Below are 22466 nucleotides of genomic sequence, written 5' to 3'. Positions count from 1 at the left end.
CAAAATCCAAAGTTAGTAGAAGGGAAGAAATGATAAAGATCAGAGCAGAAATAAATGAACTACAAACAAATAAAACAATACCAAAGACGAAAGAAACTAAAAGCTGGTTCTTTGAAAAGATAAACAAAATTGATAAACCATTAGCCAGCCTCATCAAGAAAAAAAGGGAGAGGGCCCAAATCAATAAAATTAGAAATGAAAAAGGAGAAGTTACAACAGACACCACAGAAATACAAAGGATAATAAGAGACAACTACAAGCAACCATATGCCAATAAAATGAACAACCTGGAAGAAATGGACAAATTCTTAGAAAAGTACAATCTCCCAAGGCTGAACCAGGAAGAAATAGAAAATGTGAACAGACCAATCACATGTACTGAAATTGAAGCTGTGATTTAAAAAGTCCCAACAAAGGGACTTCCCTGGTGGTCCAGTGGTTAAGAATTGGTCCTGCAATGCAGGGAATGCCAGTTCGATCTCTGGTCAGGGAACTAAAATCCCACATGCCGCAGGGCAACTAAACCTGTGTGCCAAAACTACTGAGCCCGTGCACTCCGGAGCCTGCATGCCACAACTAGAGAGAAGCCTGTGCACCGCAACGAAGAGCCCACGTGCTATGAGGCCACTATTACCCTGATACCAAAACCAGACAAAGATACCACAAAAAAAGAAAATTACCAGCCAATATCATTGATGAACATAGACGCAAAAATCCTCAACAAAATACTAGCAATCTGAATTCAACAATACATTAAAAGGATTATACACCGTGATCAAGTGGGATATATCCCAGGGATGCAAGGATTTTTCATTTCTGCAAATCAATCATGTGATACACCACATCTACAAACTGAAGAATAAAAACCATATGATCATCTCAATAGATGCAGGAAAGCTTTTGACAAAATTCAACACCCATTTATGATAAAAACTCTCCAGAAAGTGGGCATAGAGGGAACCTACCTCAATATAATAAAGTCCACATATGACAAACCCACAGCTAACATCATACTCAACAGTGAAAAGCAGAAAGCATTTCCTCTAAGATCAGGAACAAGACAGGGATGTCCACTCTCACCACTTTTATTCAACAATAGTTTTGGAAGTCCTAGCCATGGCAATCAGAGAAGAAGAAGAAATAAAAGGCATCCAAACTGGAAAAGAAAAAGTAAAACTGTCACTGTTTACAGATGACTTGATACTATACACAGATAATCCTAAAGGTGCTACCAGAAAACTATTACAGCTCATCAATGAATTTGGTAAAATTGCAGTACATTAAATTGATACACAAAAATCTGTTGCATTTCTATACACTAACAATGAAAGATCAGAAAGAGAAATTAAGGAAACTATCCCATTTACCATTGCATCAAAAAGAATAAAATACCTAGGAATAAAGCTACCTAAGGAGGCAAAGACTTGTACTCCAAAAGGTGTAAGACACTGATGTAAGAAATCGTAAATGACACAAACAGAATGATACACCATGTTCTTGGATTGGAGGAATCAATATTGTCAAAATGACTATAGTATCCTAGGCAATGTACAGATTCAATGCAATTCCTATCAAATTACCGATTGCATTTTTCACAGAACTAGAACAAAAATTTTTTAAATTTTTATGGAAACACAAAAGACCCCGAAGAGCCAAAGCAATCTTGAGAAAGAAAAACGGAGCTGGAGGAATCAGGCTCCCTGACTTGAGACTATACCTCAAAGCTACAGTAATCGAAACAGTGTGATTCTGGCACAAAAACAGAAATATAGATCAATGGAACAGGATAGAAAGCCCAGAAATGAACCCACACACCTATGGTCAATTAATCTATGACAAAGGAGGCAAGACTATACAGTGGAAAAAAAGACAGTCTCTTCAACATGTTGTGCTGGGAAACTGGACAGCTACAAAATGAAATTAGAACATTCTCTAGCACCAAACACAAAAATAAACTCAAAATGGATTAAATGTAAGACCAGATACTATAAACTCCTAGAGGAAGGTATAGGCAGAACACTTTTTGACATAAATCACAGCACTGTCTTTTTGGATCCGTCTCCTAGAGTAATGGAAATAAAAACAAAAATAAACAAATGGGACCTAATTAAACTTAAAAGCTTTTGCACAGCAAAGGAAACCATAAACAACACAAAAAGCCCATCTACAGACTGGGAGAAAATATTTGTAAATGATGCAACTGACAAGGGATTAATCTCTAAAATATACAAACAGGGCTTCCCTGGTGGCGCAGTGGTTGAGAGTCCGCCTGCTGATGCAGGGGACACGGGTTCGTGCCCCGGTCTGGGAAGATCCCACATGCCGTGGAGCGGCTGGGCCCGTGAGCCATGGCCGCTGCTGAGCCTGTGCATCCAGAGCCTGTGCTCTGCAACAGGAGAGGCCACAACAGTGAGAGGCCCACGTACCGCAAAAAAAAAAGAAAAAAAATACAAACAGCTTATACAGCTCAATATCAAAAAAACAAACAACCAAATCAAAAAATGGGCAGAAGATCTAAAAAGACATTTTTTCAAAAGAAGACACGCAGATGGCCAACAAACACATGAAAAGATGCTCAATATCGCTAATTATTAGAGAAATGCAAATCAAAACTACAATTAGGTATCACCTCACACCAGTCAGAATGGCCACCATTAAAAAGTCTACACATAATAAATGCTGGAGAGGGTGTGGAGAAAAGGGAATGCTTCTACACTGTTGGTGGGAATGTAAATTGGTACAACCACTATGAAGAACAGTATGGAGGTTCCTTTAAAAACTAAAAATAGAGCTACCATATGATCCAGTAATCCCACTCCTGGGCATGTATCTGGAGAAAACCATAATTAGAAAAGATACATGGACCCCAATGTTCATGGCAGCACTATTTACAATAGCCAAGACATGGAAGCAACCTAAAAGTCCATTGACAGAGGAATCGATAAAGAAGATGTCGTACATATATACAGTGAAATATTACTCAGCCATAAAAAAGAATGAAATAAGCCATTTGCAGCAACGTGGATGGAGCTAGAGATGATCATACTAAGTAAGACAAACAAAGACAAATATCACATGGTATCACTCATATGTGGAACCTAACTAAAAAAAATGATACATGAACTTATTTACAAAACAGAAACTGACTCACAAACATAGAAAACAAACTTATGGTTACCAAAGGAAAGGGGAAGAGAGGGATAAATTAGGAGTTTGTGCTTAAAATATACATACTACTATATAGATAACCAACAAGGACCTACTGTATAGCACAGGGAACTATACTCAATATATTATAATAACCTATAATGGTAGAGAGTGTAAAAATAAATAAATAAATATATATATATATATATATATATATATATATATATATATATATATATATAACTGAATCACTTTACTGTACACCTTAAACACAATGTTGTAAATCAACTATATTTCAATAAAAATTTTTAAAAAAGAACAAAGTTGGAGGCCTCAAATTTCCTGATTTTAAAACCTATTTCAAAGCTACAGGCTTTGAAACAGTGTGGTACTACCATAAAGACACATAGACCAACGGACTAGTACAGAGACCCCAGAAATAAACCCTGGCATATATGGTCAAATAATTTTTGACAAGCATGCCAGGACAGTTCAATGGGGAGAGGACAGTCTTTTCAACAAATGGTGCTGGGAAATCTGGACAGCCACATACAAAAGGATGAAGTTGAACCTTTACCTAATACCATATACAAAAATTAACTCAAAATGGATCAAAGATCTAAACATTAGAGCTAAATCTATAAACTTCTCAGAAGAAAACATAGGGGAAAATCTTATGACATTGTATTTGGTTATGATTTCTTGGATATGACTCAAAAAGCACAGGTAAGAAAATAAAAATAGATAAACTGGACTACATCAAAATTTAAAACTTTTGTGCATCAAAGGACACAATCAACAGAGTGAAAAGAAAACCAACAGAAAGGGAGAAACTATTGGCAAATCATATGTCTGATAAGAGTTAAGTTCCAGAATACATAAAGAACTCCTACAGCTCAACCAATAAACCCCATTAAAAAATGTGTATAGGACTTGAATAGACATTTCTCCAAGAAAATTAAAAATGGAAAAAAGCACATGAAAAGATGTTCAACATTACTAATTATTAGGGAAATACAAATCAATATCACAGCCATTAGGATGGCTACTACTTAAAAAACAAACAACTCCCCCAAAAACAAAACAACACAAAAACCCAGGAAATAACAAGTGCTGAGGAGGACGTGGAGAAATGCACATTTAACAACAGTTAAGATGGTAAAATTTATGTGTATTTTACTAAAATGAAAATAAAATATTTTAAAACACCCTTTCAGGGGGGTGAAAAGTCAAGCCAGAGAATGGGAGAAAATTTTTGCAAACCACATATATGACAAAAGACTCATATATAGAATTTATAAAGAGCTCTCAAAACTCAAGAGTAAAAACAGTAATGTAATTAGATATGAATAGATGCTTCACTCAAAGGGGTATGTGATGGCAAAGAAGCACATGAGAAAAGATGACCGTTATTAGTCATTAGGGAAATGCAAATTAAGACCAAGATGAGATATCACTACATGTTTAATAAAACAGCTAAAATAAAAACTAGATGACACCAAATACTGGTGAGGATGCAGAAAAACTGAATATCTCAAAAACTGCTGGTGAGATTTCATAAAATTTTCTGGCAGTTTCTTTTTTTAATATATATATATATTTTTTTATTTATTTATTTATTTTTTTTCTTTTTGCGGTATGCGGGCCTCTCACTCTTGTGGCCTCTCCCGTTGCAGAGCACAGGCTCCGGATGCGCAGGCCCAGCGGCCATGGCTCACGGGCCCAGCCGCTCCGCGGCATATGGGATCCTCCCAGACCGGGGCACGAACCCGTATCCCCTGCATTGGCAGGCGGACTCTCAACCACTGCGCCACCAGGGAGGCCCTTTTTTAATATATTTTTTAAATTTTTAATTCTTTTATTACTTATTTTGGCTGCGCCAGGTCTTAGTTGTGGCATGCGGGATTTTTATTTTATTTTTTTTAGTTGCGGCATGCAGACTCTTAGTTGTGGCACTGCAGACTTATTAGTTGTGGCATGCACGTGGGATCAAGTTCTCCGACCAGGGATCAAACCCGGGCCCCATGCACTGGGAGCGCAGAGACTTACCCTGAACATGAAATTTTGATCCATACGCTTTGTTCACGTTGCTATTGAAGGGTCTGTCTTCATGCTGATGTAAAAGAGCTGCTTAGATACTTGAGGATACAGAAGCTCTGTTAATTTTGTATAACTCTTCCCCTCGTGAGTTATTCCCCTTTTAATTTGTGCAAGGAAACTGTACGGGTAGAACTGTCCCCCCAACAGAACTTCAAGTCCGAACCCCTAGAACCTCGTAAGTGACTTGATTTGGAAATAGGGTGGTTGGAGATGTACTTAGTTTATATGAGGTCACACTGGGGTAGGGTGGGCACCTAATCCAATGTGACTGCTGTCCTTATAGAAAGGGGACATTTGGAGATATGTGCACACAGGGAGAGCCACATGAAGACAAAGACAGAGGTTGGGGCAGTGCATCTACAGGCGAGGGAACAGTGGAAATCACAGCAGACCCAGAGATGGGGAAAGGCCTGGAGCAGAGACTCCTATAGCCTCAGGGGGAGCCAGCCCATTCCAGCCTCCATCTCTGACTTATAACCAGAGCTTGGAGACCATACGTTGCTGTTGTTTAAGCCACTCAGTCTGTGGTACTTTGTTATGACAGCCCTAGGGAACTAAAATTATTACGTAGCTCTCAGTTTAACTGAGACAAGGCATCGTCTTTCCTTTATGAGTTATGCATTTGTTCTGCTACTTAAAAAGCATTTCTTGTCACCAATTCTAAAAATACTGATGTGTTTTTCTGGTATCATGCTTTACTTTAAATTACTCCATGTATTCAAAATATACATTTATGTATGACATAAAATAAAAATTACTTCTAAAGAATTAGCCAATTATCTCAGGACCATTTATTAATAATCCACCCTCTTTTCATTGATTTAAAATGTCATATTATCATACAGTAGATTATATTTGTATAAGCCTGAGTTTATTTCTGGATGTTCTGTTTTGTTCTCTGATATATCAATTGAGACTGGCTGCAAAATATTTTTCTTACTATAACTTTATATTATGTTGTAAAATCTGGAAATCAAATTTCACCATTAGTCTTCTTTCTCTTTTTCCTACCAATATTTTCATGGTTATTCTGACTCATTCCTCCAGATAAACTTTAAAATAATACTGTCAAGGGCTTCCCTGGTGGCACAGTGGTTGAGAGTCCGCCTGCCAATGCAGGGGACACGGGTTCGTGCCCCGGTCCGGAAAGATCCCACATGCCACGGAGTGGCTGGGCCCGTGAGCCATGGCCACTGAGCCCGCGTGTCTGGAGCCTGTGCCCTGCAACAGGATAGGCCACAACAGTGAGAGGCCCGTGTACCGCAAAAATAATAATAATAATAATAATAAATTAATTAATTAATAAATTAATTAATTAATGCTGTCAAATGTTCCCCCCAATTTCTCTGGCATTAACTGCATTAATTTTATAAATAAAAACAGGGAGAACCGGTAACTTTACAACATTGATTTTTCCCATCAGAAACTCCATCTCTCCCTCCAAATTTCTATTTCCCTTTATGGAGTTTTGTCATTTTATTTGTATGGGTCCCACATATTTCTTTTTGAGGCTTCAGTATGAAAAAGTTTTAAAATATGTTCACAGTTTGAAATGGGACCTAATCAAACTTACAAGCTTTTGCACAGAAAAGGAAACCATAAACAAAACGAAAAGACAACCTACAGAATGGGAGAAAATATTTGCAAATGAGGCAACCAACAAGGGCTTAATTTCCAAAATATACAAACAGCTCATACAACTCAACAACAACAAAAAACAAACAACCCAATCATAAAAATGGGCAGAAGACCTAAACAGACATTTCTCCAAAGAAGACATACAGATGGCCGATAGGCACGTGAAAAGATGCTCAACATGGCTAATCATTAGAGAAATGCAAATCAAAACTACAATGAGGTACCGCCTCACACCAGTCAGAATGGCCATCATCAAAAAATCCGCAAACAGTAAATGCTGGAGAGGGTGTGGAGAAAAGGGAACCCTCTTGCACTGTTGGTGGGAATGTAACTCATTTACACAGTGTAGCCACTGTGGAGAACAGTATGGAGGTTCCTCAGAAAACTAAAAATAAAGCCACCATATGATCCAGCAATCCCACTCCTGGGCATATATCGGACAAAACTGTAATTCAAAAAGATACATGCACCCCAATGTTCATTGCTGCACTATTTACAACAGCTAAGACATGGAAGCAACCTAAATGTCCATTGATAGAGGAATAGATAAAGAAGATGTGGTACATATATATAGTGGAATATTACTCAGTCATAACAAAGAATGAAATAATGCCATTTTCAGCAACATGATGCAACTAGAGATCCAGTGAAATCAGTCAGAAAGACAAATACCATATGATAACACTTATACGTGGAATCTAAAATATGACACATGAATCTATGAAATAGAAACAGATTCACAGAGAACAGACTGCTGGTTGCCAAGGGGGAAGGGGTTGGGGGAGGGGTGGAGTGGGAGGTTGGGGTAAGCGGATGTAAGTTTTTATATATAGGATGGATAAAGAACAAGGTCCTACTGTACAGCACAGGGAACTATATTCAATATCCTATGATAAACCATAATGGAAAAGAATATACAAATAAGAATGTATATATATGTACAACTAAAAAAAATTTGTTCATTGTTTGAAAGATACCTCTCTCCAATTTTTTCAATTCAATTTTACAATTCAGTTGTATTTTGTAATGACCAATTTTGGTGTGTGCAGAAGTATGTAGTTATACATGTTAATGTCTATTTTAAATTTCATCTAGATATTTTGAAACCAGATCACTTTACTGAGATTATTAGTTTTAAAACTTTTCTAGATATTTTGTGTCCCCTGCATCGGCAGGTGGACTCTCAACCACTGCGCCACCAGGGAAGCCCTCTCCCTCTTTTTTATTTAAGGGTCTTATTTCCTTTTCTTGGCATATTACACTAGCTAAAACATCCAGAACAATATAAATAAAATATTCTTCTATTTCAAGTTGCACTAAAAATATTTTTTACATCATGAGTGGGTCTTGAAGGCAGAACTAATATACAGAGATTGGAAGTGGATCAGGGGTTTCTGGGATGGACTGTGGGTGGCAGGCTCTGTATCCTGACAGGGATAGTAGTTATGTCAGTGTGTATATTTGTCAAAAGTCACTGACCCGTACACTTAAAATTTGTGAGTTTTTGTTGTATTGATTTACACATTAATACAGTGTTGGGTATTGAAAGCTTCTTTTTTGTTGTTTTTTATAAATTTATTTATTTTATTTTTTTATTTTTGGCTGAGCTGGGTCTTCATTGCTGCGCAGGCTTTCTCCAGTTGCGACGGGCGGGGGCTACTCTTCGTTGCGGCGCGCGGGCCTCTCATTGCAGTGGCTTCTCTTTGCTGTGGAGCATGGGCTCTAGGTGCGCGGGCTTCAGTAGTTGTGGCTTGCGGGCTCTAGAGCGCAGGCTCAGTAGTTGTGGCGCATGGGCTTAGCTGCTCCACGTCATGTGGGATCTTCCCGGACCAGGGCTCGAACCCGTGTCCCCTGCATTGGCAGGCGGATTCTTAACTGTCGGAAGCCATCCTGAAGCCACTGCACCATGACAAAGTCATGAAGCAACGGAAGGCGAAACTGCAAGGGAGCGCCATGCCGGGAGGGTGGACTACAGCTCTGTTGTTATGTTTTATGATAATAAATTTACATATAGGGGCAATTTTGGGGGGATGTTGCTCCACGTGAAAGAAAAATTCCTCTAAGGACTCCCCCTCCTGAAACTACCACAGAATGGGAAGTACCCACTAAAGCCCCAGGGAAATGGGTAAAGAATTCAGAGCCTGGGGGCTTCCCTGGTGGCGCAGTGGTTGAGAGTCCGCCTGCCGATGCAGGGGACACGGGTTCGTGCCCCGGTCCGGGAGGATCCCACATGCTGCGGAGCGGCTGGGCCCGTGAGCCATGGCCGCTGAGCCCGCGCGTCCGGAGCCTGTGCTCCGCAACGGGAGAGGCCACAGCAGTGAGAGGCCCGTGTACCGCGAAAAAAAAAAAAAGAATTCAGAGCCTGGAACTAAGGGGATGTTTTTATGGAAAACACCCTCTAGTATGGAGTATGGCCATGGGCCGGAGTTCCTGATGACATAGGAAATTTATGGTCCTATTATAAAGGAAGATTAATTATAGAAAAGCAAATGCCTAGAGCAGAATTGGTTGCTAGGATAGGGAGAAAACACTGTCTCAGTTGGAGGAAACAACGAGAAAGGGCATGCAGGGTATATTGTAAATATTTTCGTGGAACCATTGTAAAAGGTTGCCCATGCAAGAAGAGAAATAGGAACAAGTAGCTCCAACTTCTACAATTAAAATAATTATATAACTGCTTGGCTTGATTACTAAGAAATAACCTGTGATTAATGGGAACTTGGGGAAATATTTTAATAGGACATCTAGAAACTAGGGGATATTTTTTAAAAAAATATCTTTATAGAATATTTTGAGGTTTGATTGTGCTAAGATTGTTTGGTCACGTACCTGGTAATGTAATCAACTACAATATATAAATCTGTGATTGTAAACAAAAAAAAGAGAGAGAAACATGCAATGCTGATACTTTAAGAAGTATAATAGATTTATTTCCTTCCCTGAAGCTATCCATCCCTTGGGTATCCCTGGACTCACTGGAGCTGGATGCCAGCACTTAACCACTGCGCCACCAGGGAAGCCCCTGAATGCTTTTAAAGGTTCTATTGCACTGATAATGGGGCTGTTCTCCTCAAACAGGCTGTGATGATCAACTGTTCCAATCATTCTCTTCTCCCCTCCACATTTTATGCATTTAAAAAAAATTATAACAGTAAGACACAATCATAGCACAGAAGTGTTTAATATGCAGTTAAGCACCATGAAATAAAAATGTAACCCAAGGCACAGTGGTTAAGAAGCCGCCTGCCAATGCAAGGGACACGGGTTCAAGCACTGGTTTGGGAAGATCCCACATGCTGCGGAGCAGCTAAGCCTGTGTGCCACAACTACTGAGCCTGCGCTCTAGAGCCCACGAGCCACAACTACTGGGCCCGCATGCCACAACTACTGAAGCCCGCGTGCCTAGAGCCCGGACTCCACAACAAGAGAAGCCACCACAATGAGAAGCCCGCACATCGCAACGAAGACCCAACGCAGCCTAAATAAATAAATAAATAAAATAAATTTATATTAAAAAAAATGTAACCTGAAATGCCACCATGGCAGGGATTACCATCAACATTTCTTCCCTCTCACTGACCCATTTAATCACACTTACGTGTGTGCACACGTGTATGTGCACACACACGGGCACCATGTCACCTGTCACTTAAGACATTTCAATGGCCCACAAGACTGCACGGTCTGGCCTCTGCTGTGACAAATTACCACCAACTCAGTGGTTGAAAATGATGCAAACATCTTCTCTTTCAGTTCTGGAGGCCAGGGGTCTACAGAGGGTCCATGCAGGGGGCAGCTGTTTCTTTCCGTTTCCAGCAGGTAGAGCTATACCTGGCTCACGGTCCTTCCTTCATCTTTGCAGGCTGGTGGCGAGCATCTGCTCCCCCAACCTGCCTCCTTCTTCTGTCTGACATTTCCCCCAACCCCACCTCCCCTTGGTAAGGACGCTTGTGACAACACCGGGCCCCCTGGATGATCCAGGATTATCTCCTACCACAAGGGCCTTAACTTAATCATGTGCAAACACCTCCACGTAAGGGAGCATTCAGTCTCCACGGGTTAGGACGTGGACATCTTTGGGGGCTGCTGTTCAGCTGGCCACCCCTCACCTCCCTCTCCAGCCTCGGGCTCCAGGGACCCCTCCAGCACCCCAGCTGCATCGCCCACCTCTCGGTGTCTGGAACACAGCACATCAGGACATTTTCACAGAGAAAAGGAGACCATCCCCATAACAGAAGGAAAGGGATTTCCATGCCCTGGGAGGGTGACGAGAGTAGCAAAGCTGGGAACTGTGACAGAGTGCCCAGAGGAGGACACCCTGGTGACGAGGATTCTAGGACATTTGCCACTGCTTCTGGGTCATGTGTGGAACCAGCCTCAGGCTCCAGCATGAACAGGGGACACAAGGACACAGCACCCCTGACATCTGGGCCTTGTCCGCAGCCCAGCCTCCGGCCAAAGAGCAGGGTGATGGCCGGGAGGAGTGACCAGGTAGAGCCACACGATAGGACAACTCCCAATGACGTCAGATTTTCAGAGTCCAACCCATCCGCCCACGAGCTCCACGGGGAGACCTGGAGGTCAGATGTGCAGACGTCCACTCACCGCGGTGGACAGGCGCGAGGCCAGTGTCATCTCCAGGTTGCCCTTCAGGCCCACCAGGGGCGGCACCAAGGTCAGCAGGTCCTTCACCTCCGTGAACACGGGCCAGTGCTGCGAGGAAAGAACTGGGGGTCAGTCCAAGCACACGGACCGCGCCTCTCGGGAACTGCTCGAGAGATACTTCAACAAGTCCTCGTTCCCTGTAAAATGGAAAAAACTACCCCATTTCTTAAATGGCTTTAAACTAAACAGAGTAACGATCAACCGTGAACAGTGGCCCAGGGAGCCCCTTCCTTCCCTGGCTGCCGGGAGACCAGGTCTGGGCCCGTGCCCGTGGACGGGGAACTGCTTTGTCCTGCGTGCACGTCTGTAGAAACAGGAATGAGCCCCCAACTTCAAAGTTGGGGATTTCTTGTGGAATTTCTCACGGGCGAGCTGGCAGGACGATCTGGGCTGGGCAAGGACTCCCTGGCCCCAAGGCCGATGGGTGGGGCCCAAGGTCATGTGGGGGCCCTGGATTTGTGAAAACTGACGGAAAGTGTCTCTATCACTTGTAAATAAATAAAAATGTAACAAGAAGGAACGGGAAGCAGAAGCACGCTTCAAGAGAACGCGACCACGTTTCTCTGTGAAGGGAAAATGGCCCTACCTGTTTCACGGGCAGTTGGACTGCCCCTACCCCAAGCAGTGTTTCACGCTCCACCTGATCCGACCAGCTGCTTTCGGCTCCCCGGGCCTGAGCTATCTGTGACCCTCCACGGAAGCTGGTCCTAGAAACCCTGCTGCTCTGTGAGCTGGGAGGCAGATGGCGCGGGGTCTGGTTCCCCGTCCCCAAGACAAGAGTCCCCCTACCCCGGGGGCCCAGAGGGTCATCAAAAGAGCCGCCCCACAAGGGCGGGCCAGGCCTTGTGAGGACCTCTTCGTGTCCTGAGATCTGGGAAGTGTCGCAGACTCACAGTTACGGTTCCCTCTCCTTTACCTTTTCTACAAAGCTGGGAAGTTGAGGATCCAGTCCCAGCTTTGGTGGAGTTACAAGCCTTCCTCTCCGAACAGTGCGGAAAGAACGTGTCACCAGCCAGCGGGGTGCTGCGTCCTGTCCAGCCGAGGCCCCTTTCGCCTGGGAAGCCCCCTCCCAGGGGCTGGTGCTCTCACCCTCCTCCCACCAACACACAAGACCGAGTACCCACCCCCCAAGTAAACCCCCTTCTCTCAGCCCCCTTCTTCCCCGGCACCACTGAACTTGGCCTCCGCACCTAAGACTGCTGTGTGCGGGGTGACTCCCCGTGGGAACCCCTCCCCCGCTATGTGACGGGCACACCCCTGTCTCCACGTGGCTGACGGGGTGTCGTCCTGTCCTGTGCTGACCTCTGATTGTCCCATCTTAGCCTCCGCTGAGGGCTCCTCATCTCCCTCCTGACCTTTTACATTTTTCAAATGTAAGGGACTGGAGGCATCCCTGGTGGTGCAGTAGTTAAGAATCCACCTGCTAATGCAGGGCACATGGGTTCGAGCCCTGGTCTGGGAAGATCCCACATGCCGCAGAGCAACTAAGCCCGTGCGCCACAACTACTGAGCCTGTGCTCTAGAACCCATGAGCCACAACTACTGAGCCTGCACGCCCAGAGCCCATGCTCTGCAACAAGAGAAGCCACCGCAATGAGAAGCCTACGCACCACAACTTAGAGTAGCGCCTGCTCGCTGCAACTAGAGAAAGCCCGCGCACAGCAACAAAGACCCAACACAGCCAAAAAAAAAAACAACAAAAGACAAAAATGTAAGGGACTTATTTTCTTTCTCCAGACAGGAAGGCTGCAAAAGTCTAATAACCATCTTTGCTTCTTCAACGTGGGCACAGACATCTCAGCGCCCACAGGAACCCTGAATCTGTGGGACCGGCTCACCCACGAATGTTACGCTTTCAAAGGAAAACCCAGGGTCAGCCATTGCCAAGATCCCGTGTCCGCGGCCGAGAAAGTCCCTGTTCCAGGATACACGGAGCCAGGCCGGGGAGTCAGGCTGCCCGCGAGGAACCTGAGGCCCCGGCACACGCTCCCGCCTACCCTTCCCTGGACTCGCCCCGTCCACTCGGATCTGCTTCTGCCAGCAGTACAGCAAGGTCGTGACCCCCTGCCCTCTAACCCTGACTCCCCCTCCTGCTTCGGTTCTCCCTTCTCTCCAAGTCCTCTCCCTTCCAAGGCCCAGGCCCCTCCCCACCCCACACAGGGGCAGCAAGAGGTGAGCCTGCGGGCGGTGGTCCTGTCCTCCTGCAAGGGGTCGCCTGGGCTGGGCCACAGGCATGGCCGAGGAGGGTTGGGAAGGGGCTTTAGACACATCAGGTCTGACGACCACAAGGGGCTACTCAGGGACAAAGCCAGCAAAGGTGGACGGCGCCAGGAGAACAGAAGGCCAGGGCCCCGGGGACACCGAGGCCAAGGGATGAACAGGGCTGGAGCTGCCTGACCTGCAGACCTCTTCAGGGAGACCCTGAATGGGTCGGGATTTTGGTCATCCACTCCCAGAGCACCTTAACGGCGGCTGGCTCCACAACCCGGCTCACGCCTGCCCCCGGCCGCGGACAGCCCTGGACGTCCCACAGGTCCCCCGCCCAAGGCTCCACGCTGACCCTGCTGCATGGGCCCCATGCACTGGCTCTTGCACTTGTGGGTGGGGGGGTCCTCTCAATCACGCCTACAGCCCCCAGCTCTCCCCTGCAGCCTTGAGCAGCACCTCTGGGTCATCTCAGACCCCAGGTGCCAGGGAGGACATATCACTCAGCCCCTCACGACCCTTCACTAATTCCAGTTCTGGGCACGCAGGTCCTCGTGTTCCACAAACACAAAGGCAGTGCAGATCGGGGCATGAGGAGTGGGCGGGGCGGGGGAGCTGAGGGGCTGCGAGCCCTCCATCTGGCGGGTTAAGGCACCCCTTTATCCCGAGATGGCTCACCAAACTGCGTGCTCACCGGCCGTGCGATTTTCTCCACGCCTGTGCTGGACCCCAGTGAAGCAAGACGCGATGTTTGTTTTAGAACAAAGAACGAGGACAAAGTGACCAACACTTCACCCTCGGCGGCCGCCCCCCCGCCCACACGCCCGCCCCCTCTGTGGTCTGCGCACACGGGCCCCCTCACCGGGACCTTCACTGCTGCTCACGCACCCTGGAAACGCCACCTCTGAGGCCCAGCAAAGCGTCTGCAGAGTCTCCGACCTGCCCCTCCTCCCTTGCTGCCTCGGCCCCCTCCCCGTTGTCTGCAGGGGGGCCCAACGGCCACCAGACACGCCCGCCAGGAAGGTCAGCTTCTGCTCAGGATTCAACCAAATTCACTCAACAAACGAAGGAGGAACTGGATGACAAGTGGCTCTGTCCACCTGCCCGGCGCTTGGCTCTCGGCTGCTGCTCCGAGCAGCCAGCCTGTCTGCTTCGGCCCTGATCTGGGAAGAGTAATCACACGTGCTTTCACTGGTGCCCACGTGTGCATGTAAACCCCAAAAAGGTCTGGAATGACACACACGACTCGACAGTAAGGGACCTACTGCGACTGAGGCTGTGCTCAAAGCGGGCTGAACCTCGCTGCGATGCTTGTTCCATAAAAAGAAATACTTAGGGGCTTCCCTGGTGGCGCAGTGGTTGAGAGTCCGCCTGCCGATGCAGGGGACACGGGTTCGTGCCCCGGTCTGGGAAGATCCCACATGCCGCAGAGCGGCTGGGCCCGTGAGCCATGGCTGCTGAGCCTGCGCGTCCGGAGCCTGTGCTCTGCAAGGGGAGAGGCCACAACAGTGAGAGGCCCGCCTACCGCAAAAAAAAAAAAAAAAAAAAAAAAAAAAAAGAAATACTTACAGCTTACTTGTGTAACTGAAAAATAATTGTTTGAAGACACGAAACTGATACTCTGGCCACTTACTGGGCCCCAATCCCCAGGCCCAGAATCAGAGACTCCCGGCCCCAAAGAGCGTAGGTGAAACCTGCACCCAGCCAGGCACAGAGCTGCGCCGGGGACCATCCACGAGGCGCGGCTGTCGGGCCAGGTGGTCTACCTCACTGTGGGCTCAGAAGCCCCGAGGCCCGGTGTGAAGGGCTCTGGTCAGGCACCAGCCTGGGCACCGCTGGAGCCAGGAGCCCCCCGTGATGTGGGCTTCCCTCTGGGAGCCCCAAGGCTGCTTCCTGCACTGCCGGGAGGGGTGAGCACCAGAACCCAGTAAACAGAGGGCCCTTGACCCTCACACACCCTATCTGCAAAGTGGGGACGAGGAAAGGGCTGTGACGTACAGAGCTGTTCCATCCTCCCAGTCGCTGGCCCTCCCGAAGCTGACGGCTCAAGGCCAAACCTGCAGACAGCCTTCCCCACATCTGCTCTGGGCCCACCTCCCAGATGGAACCCGCACGTGGTCAGGAAAGGCGCTGCACTCTCCAGGTGGACACCCTCCACCTGGCCCCGGGGCACCTCCGCTGATGGTCAGGCATGACCCCCTCTCCCCCAGGGCCCCACCAAACCTCCTGGACTCTGTCGAGCTCTCGGCACCTGTTCTCGGCCCCGAGGCCCCACAGAAAGGGTCACGGGTGGGCAGCTCGGGGACACGAGGCCATGCTCCACGCAAGGTGCTGGGGAAGGTCAAGGAGGGAGATTCAGGGTGGACTCTCCCAGTGTCCGCAAGGCCCAGGGAGGGTGACAGACCCCGGGGCAACTCCAGGGGAAGCAGCAGACAGGAATCCGGGTGTCCAGCTGGCAGCACGCGAGGAAGTGCCCTGTCCACTGGGCAGGGCGGCCAGACACCGCCCCGAGAACCACGTTCAGAGCCGGGTACCGGGTGGGTGTCGGCCGCCCCCTCCAGCTCAGAGGCAGGGGCACGGCGGGATGTGAGAGGTGACGGCCCCTCCCCCCGCATGCTCACGTTCAGGCCCCAGCGGCTCGAGAACACACTCACTCCGTAAGTGACCCAAACACGGCTCCCAGAGCCGACCCAGGGCATAAACAGACCCCCTGGGCCTCCCAGCAAACACCTCTCCTGATGGAGACCTCCTGCATCTGCATCCCCTTGTGCTCCTGGACCCCCGCCGTGCTCAGGACCCTGTCCTCCTGCTGAGACCACCCCCTCGGGAGATTCTGGGGCTGGAGAAGCAGTGCCCGGCACCCTTGCTCGGGCCAGCACACCAACCTCACAACGCTGCCCGGTTTGCAGATGGAGAGACTGAGGCAGGATGCCTGAGCCCCTCGGGTGGGGAGAGACCGGCGGAGCAGGACTCAAGGCCCTCCAGGCCCTGCCTAATGTGTCTGCGTTTGCTGGAAGGAGAACGGTTCGAGCTCCCAGGCTGAGAAGTCTCATGCAGGCTGACGGTGGAGGGTCGTCAGAAGCCCCTGTGACTCTCAGACACTGAGGTCCCAGGAGGACTCTCCTGCCAGCCCCCCGAGCCCGGTCCCCTGCCCGACCCAGGGGCCTGCCCTGTGCGTGATGCCTGCTCCCCCACCCCAGGGCCCAAGCTGCCCCTCGCCTCGCCATACGCACTTGGATGGTGTTCATCAGCAAGCCGGCCGTCACCAGGCCGAGGCCAGACAGCAGAACGGGCACAACCACCTGGCCCACAATGGTGAAGGTGGTCTCGGGGAGGACCCCGCGGGGGCAGCGGGTGAACTCACAGCGGAAGCCTCGCAGCTTCGTGCCCTGAAAGCAGAGCTCCAGGTCCAGCTGGGTGACCACCATGGCCAGGCCGGTGACGTATTCCCTGGATGGCCAAGCCTGGGCGCCCCCAACACTGGCCTCCGCCCACACCAGGATGCGTTTCTTAAGGGGTCCACCCGGGCAGAGCTGCCAGGCGCCCTGTGCTGTGGACAGTCCCCACTGCCCCTCAGCTGAGGGCCAGAGCCAACAGTGAGGAACAAAGGCCGGGTGACTCAGCCTCGCTCAGGGCTTGGCCACTCCTGCTGTCCACTCCCCGAAGATCAGGTTCTCCTCTGAGAGTGGCTGCCGTGTCTGGTGGGACCTCCCTCGGCTGGCCTCCCACGAGGAGGCTCCCTGTCCCCTGGGGCGACCTTGACAGCGCCCAGCTGTCCGGCCCACGCTGGCTCGGGCTGGACCAGAGAGCTGGAGCCACGTGAGGCCTGGCCTTGGTGAGGCCGCACGGGGCCTGGGGACATCTCAGCCTGAAGCACCTGCTCCTCGGGCCAGGTCTGAGCCCCTGAGGACTGTCACCCCTCAAGGTCGAGAGGCCTGCAGGCCCCCAAGGAAGAAGCCGTGCCCTGCGGCCACTCGACCTAGGTGTCGAGGGGCTCACGGCCACAGGAAGAGGCTGTGTTCACAGAAGGAATGCAGCCCTGCTGTCTGTCAAAGGACAGAGACTTGTAAGGTGCTTCTTAGGGGCCCAGGCTCGTGCCGACAGAGGTTAAACCAGCCTTGAGCTGCCGCCCCGACCCCGAGGAGAAGGGGGCCTCTTCGTGGAATAAATGAGTGTGTCCACTGTGCACCCCACAGGCGCCGGGGACAGAGTGTCCAGGCCGGAGGGCAGGCTGAGCAGGGTCAAGGCCAGAGCCAGCAGGAGCCCAAAGCTGAGGGCTGGACGCTCGCTCACACCTCTCGTGCGCCTCGGCCGGTTCCCCTCCTTCGGACAGCCCACCCCATGCTCAAGCCCAGCCCTCAGCCTGGAGTCCAGCCCTCAGCACCCTAAATCCCACTGAGCCGGCCAAGCCCGATTCCCTCCTCACCAAGTCCAGCCAGACCCTGACGGCCGTTTCCCTCGCGCCCCCGATGTTTCACTGCATCCTTCCTCGCCCGCTTCACTTTCTCATGAAGCCCCTCCCAGGAGCCAGACAGAAGGAGCCCCACTTCCCAGCGAGGGCTGGGGTCTGTCGGTCCCTTGTGTGTGAGCGCAGGAGACGCTGCCCCCGTCCAGTTCTGGGCCCCGATCCTGGGGTCCTGACGGCTTCCACCGCCCACCTCCGGAGATGCTGGCACTCGGGACCCCGCCACCCCGCCAAGGAGAAGCTGGGGTGTGTTCTGGCTGCGGCCCCGTGGGCAGCCAGCAGCAGCCGTCCTGTCACAGGAGGGGACGGTCCTGGGCTGTGTGTCCCACCAGCTGCTCGCTGAGTGGCGTCCAAATGAAAGATCTGAGATCAAATTGACAGCGGGCTTCCCGCCAGCTACAGAGTCAGGCGCGGTTTGCTGCAGAGCAGGAGCAAAGGGGACCTTCACAGATAATGCAGCAACTCCTAACCTCCCTGCGCAGCCCAGACTCTCCCTAAGCTTTCAGGCCACAGCTGACCCACCGTGCCCTTTCACGTGCACACACGTTACACTCCGTCCATCACCAGACTCTCAAGGCACCCCCGAGCCACGCACCAGGAAGCAAAGGTCCCGGTTTTGCAAATGAGAAGCTGACGGCCCCGTGAAGGTTTGCCCATGACCACCCCCCAGTCAGCCTCACAGGCGGGGCCAGGACCTCGACCCCCGACTCCAGGGCCCACTGCCCCCGCTGCTGCCCGCCTTTGAGATGAGGGTCCGTTTGTTCACACAGGAGTCTGAACCAGCAGGAGGCTGAGAGAAACAGCACATTTCTAAGGAAAGTGTGGCAGAAGTTGACGCATCTAAGGCTGCTAGCTCATTTAAGACAGACCCCTCTCAGCGGGCCCACTCTGGACACTGGCTGCCCCAGTCCCCAGGCCCACAGCTGGACAGGCCCCCCAACTAGCGATTTCCTTCTCCTGGCTTCAGCACCTCCTGTGATCTCCTTACAGTTTTAAATGCAGTCGAACGTCATAATACAACATAAAATCATACACAGTGGGTTCCTGAACCACTCTCATCAGGGCAGAAGATGTGGAAATAGACAACCACTTGCATGATTACATATGGGAAAGATCCCTCATTAAGCAGGGTATAAATCATTACAAAAATGTTTCTCATTTTTGTTTAAAAAATAATGAGAAATAAGTACACACACACACACAAGCAGTGAGCAATTTAGTAGGTTATATACCAAAATGCTACAAGTGGGTACTTTCAGGTGGTGGGATCCTAAGTGACCTTTAGTTCATAACTTTCTGTATATCTATTGTGATTATTTGCTTTTATAACCATCAAAAAATAAACTGTCACCAAAAACAAATAAAAGATGCCATCGTGTGTGGAAGATTACTTTCCCATGCAACTTGAGAACAAAATATGTCAACACAGCTCACTGGCGCACAATCGAGGAGATCGGGAACGTGACTTGCACAGGAGCTCAGAGCACAGTGGAAAGTCTCCAAGCGCCTGAGCTGTATTCTGGGGCTGTGCTGGGCCTCGGGAGGAATCTGGGTCCGGTGCCAGGTGGCTCTGGGTGACCTTGAAGAGTCCCTGCCCTCCCCGGGCCTCTGACCACCTCTCGCCACCCCACCAGAAGGGTCTCAGCTCACGCTGCTCAGGACCACCAGACGCTCCGGAAACGGGAGCCCAGCCCCTGCGCACCCAGAGCTGCGGCATCAGAACCCCCCCAACCCCTCAACTTGCGGGACAGTTAGGAGGGGCCACGGAGGGTGGGCGCACGGCCGGGCCTCACGTCCATCTCGGGGTCCTCGGTGGGGACAGCTTTCTTCCCAGGAGCACACCTTCCCAACGGCCTCCCACCCTCTCACGGGTCACCTTGAGCCTGGGCTGGTTCTGAGCGAAACGGTCACTCTTAAAGGCCTGAATCCCCCCATCGTGTTGAGGTCCCAGAGGTCAAGGCAGTTACGTTCTCGGCAACAGGAAAGGTCGTCTTCATTTTTGCTTCCAACTTGGCCGGCAGAACGCACCTGCCGGTGACCATGTGGGACCGAGTGCCCCCGCCCCGGCCGGCCAGCCCCCTCGCCACGCAGGCCTCAGCCCAGAGCCCCCTCCTCAGGGACGCCTTCCCGGCACCCCCTCAAGGCTGCTCCAGCCGTCACCCAGCTCTGCCCCTTCGGTTCCCCGTAGCCCTTGCCGCTGCCTAACCCCGGCTCAGGCCCCTGTCGCTCCTTGCTCGGCTGTGACGGCCAAGAGCAGGCCCGGCACCCCGTCCACGGTGGCGTCCGGCACAGCGCTGGCCTGTGGCCCACGCGTGTGCTGTGTGGACAAACCAACAAGCTGCACTGTAGAAGCAGACAGAAAGAGACCCATCAGCCTTCCACGAGTTGAGCCATGTAGGGCCCACATTATTCCTATGATGTGCTGCCTGGACACCTGGTAAAGCCAGCAGGGCCTGGGGCAGCCCCACTGCCGCCGCCCCGACCCCCGAGGAGCCCACGGAATGCAAACGAGACAGTCACTGCCCTATGGGAACTGGTACGTGTTCCTACAATGCCCGCCAGCACAGCCTCTGGCAGCTGGCGCTCCTGAGCACAGCCCTGAGGGCCCCACGTGGGAGGCATGTCCTCCCCCGGGCCTGGTGCGTGGGGCTGATGAACTCTGAGCTCACCTGTCCAGGTGCAGGTCCCTCAAGAGGAAGCCGTCACTGCATCTGGCGTCACGAACAGGACGGCCCGCCCCTGACCGCGCATGCCCGGCAGCCTCACCAGCTGCTTTCTGCTGACTAAACAGCTCCCGACACGGTGAAGGCCGCCGGGGACGGAGCCCCGCTGGCTGGCTTGTGCGCGTGCCGCCCCGGGGTCACCACCTCCCCGAGGCCGGAACGACTGTGAACGGACCGAATCAGGCACCCCTGCTGCCAGCCTGACTTAAAAATTGGCTGACGAAAGGGGACCCCGTGGTACCCCCCTCCCCGGTTAAAATAGTTAATGCGGCCCAGCGCAGGCCACCACGTTGAAACTGGCCCTCGGGGTTGAACCTGGTCTGGCGAGGCCTCCTGAGTGAAGCGAATACCCGCTGTTCTGCACTTGACCGCCCAGCTCTGTCCTTAAACCTGGCAGAGACAAGCCGCCTCGCAGTGGTGGCCGCAGCCGTCCTGTGGGCCCCACACCCAATATCTAGTCTTGTCGGGACACTGACCGCACCAGGCAGCAGCCGGTAAACGCTGTGCCCTGCAGGTCTGGCTAGCACGCTCCGCTTAGCGCCCACTTCAGCACTCTCGCCCTGTTGACCGTCACTTCTCCCAGGTGGGCCTGCAGCCGCAGGCTCTCTGCCGGTAGGGCCTTTGCTGCACCTTCCGCGGGGCCGGCGCTACACGATGGCCGCCCCTCTACAGACTCATGGGACACCTTCCCTGAGACACCCGAACACTCACAAAGGAGCCCCCGCCAAAGAGGATGGGCTGCCACCGCCCTCACAGAGCGAGCCTCCCCCTGCTCAGACCCCTAAGAGCCTCTGCCCACCGGGAGCAGCTCATCCTGATGTGCGAACACAGCCTAGCACCTGTGCGGGCGTTGTGCCTTCTGGAGGTGACCGTCTTCACGTGCAAAGTTCACTCCTGCCCATCTAGGCCGTACTTGCCCAGCAGCCTGCCTCGAAGGGGCCCCTCCAACAAGAGGCTCCATCAGAGCCGGCAGGCACCCCCATCGGGCCCCAGAGTCGCCTCCACTGAAGAGAACCCTCAAGAGCCTCCGGGGCCCCTAGACCACCGAGGGCTGTAAGCTGATGCCAGAAACTTCCCCCGGCCTACACCGTCCACCAGCTGAGCCACGACGCAGGTACACACCCTGCTCTCCTGGGAAGGGGGCCCTCGCAGACCTGCTGGGACCCTCGCAGCCTGGCTGCCCGTGGGCCTTGGGAGGCACAGCGACCAAGGAGGGCAGCCTCAATACGGGGCAGGGAGCCAACCCTGGGCCCCCGGCACCGCCCACCCACAGGGGGCGGCCTCCCTGTCCTGAGTCAGATGCCACAGACCAGAGGAGGTGACCCCCAAACCTGGGCTCCTGGGAGCCCCCGAGATCAACTGGGTGGGCCCAGTGGGGTCTGTTCACTTCGTGGGTGTCACGGTGGTGCTCGGCAGAGGTCACCACCCTCCTGTCCTGACCGGATGTCCCTGGTGCAGGACCCGAGCCAGCCAGCAGTCAGCACAGGTGCCTGACCTCCAGGCAGCGCCTCAGCACCGGCCGC

At 51.1% G+C, this 22466-nt stretch overlaps 1 protein-coding gene across 5 annotated transcripts in view; it reads right to left on the bottom strand.

Annotated features, from left to right (window-relative positions):
- SLC41A3 (solute carrier family 41 member 3) overlaps positions 1-22466 on the bottom strand; it is an 87466-nt gene that overhangs the window by 31567 nt on the left and 33433 nt on the right. For 3 of the 5 annotated variants that reach the window (XM_081247204.1, XM_081247203.1, XM_081247205.1), the window contains exon 3: positions 11491-11598. In XM_081247204.1, coding sequence (XP_081103330.1) covers positions 11491-11598 — 108 coding nt within the window. Of the gene's footprint in view, positions 1-11490; positions 11599-16988; positions 17302-22466 lie in introns of those variants that run through there. The other 2 variants (XM_081247206.1, XM_081247207.1) reach the window with 2 other exon arrangements.

This window comes from Mesoplodon bidens (assembly GCF_964165515.1).
Source record: "Mesoplodon bidens genome assembly, chromosome: 10".
NCBI lineage: Eukaryota > Metazoa > Chordata > Mammalia > Artiodactyla > Ziphiidae > Mesoplodon > Mesoplodon bidens.
Note: the sequence above shows the minus strand (reverse complement) of the source record. Positions and strands in the feature narration are given on the sequence as shown.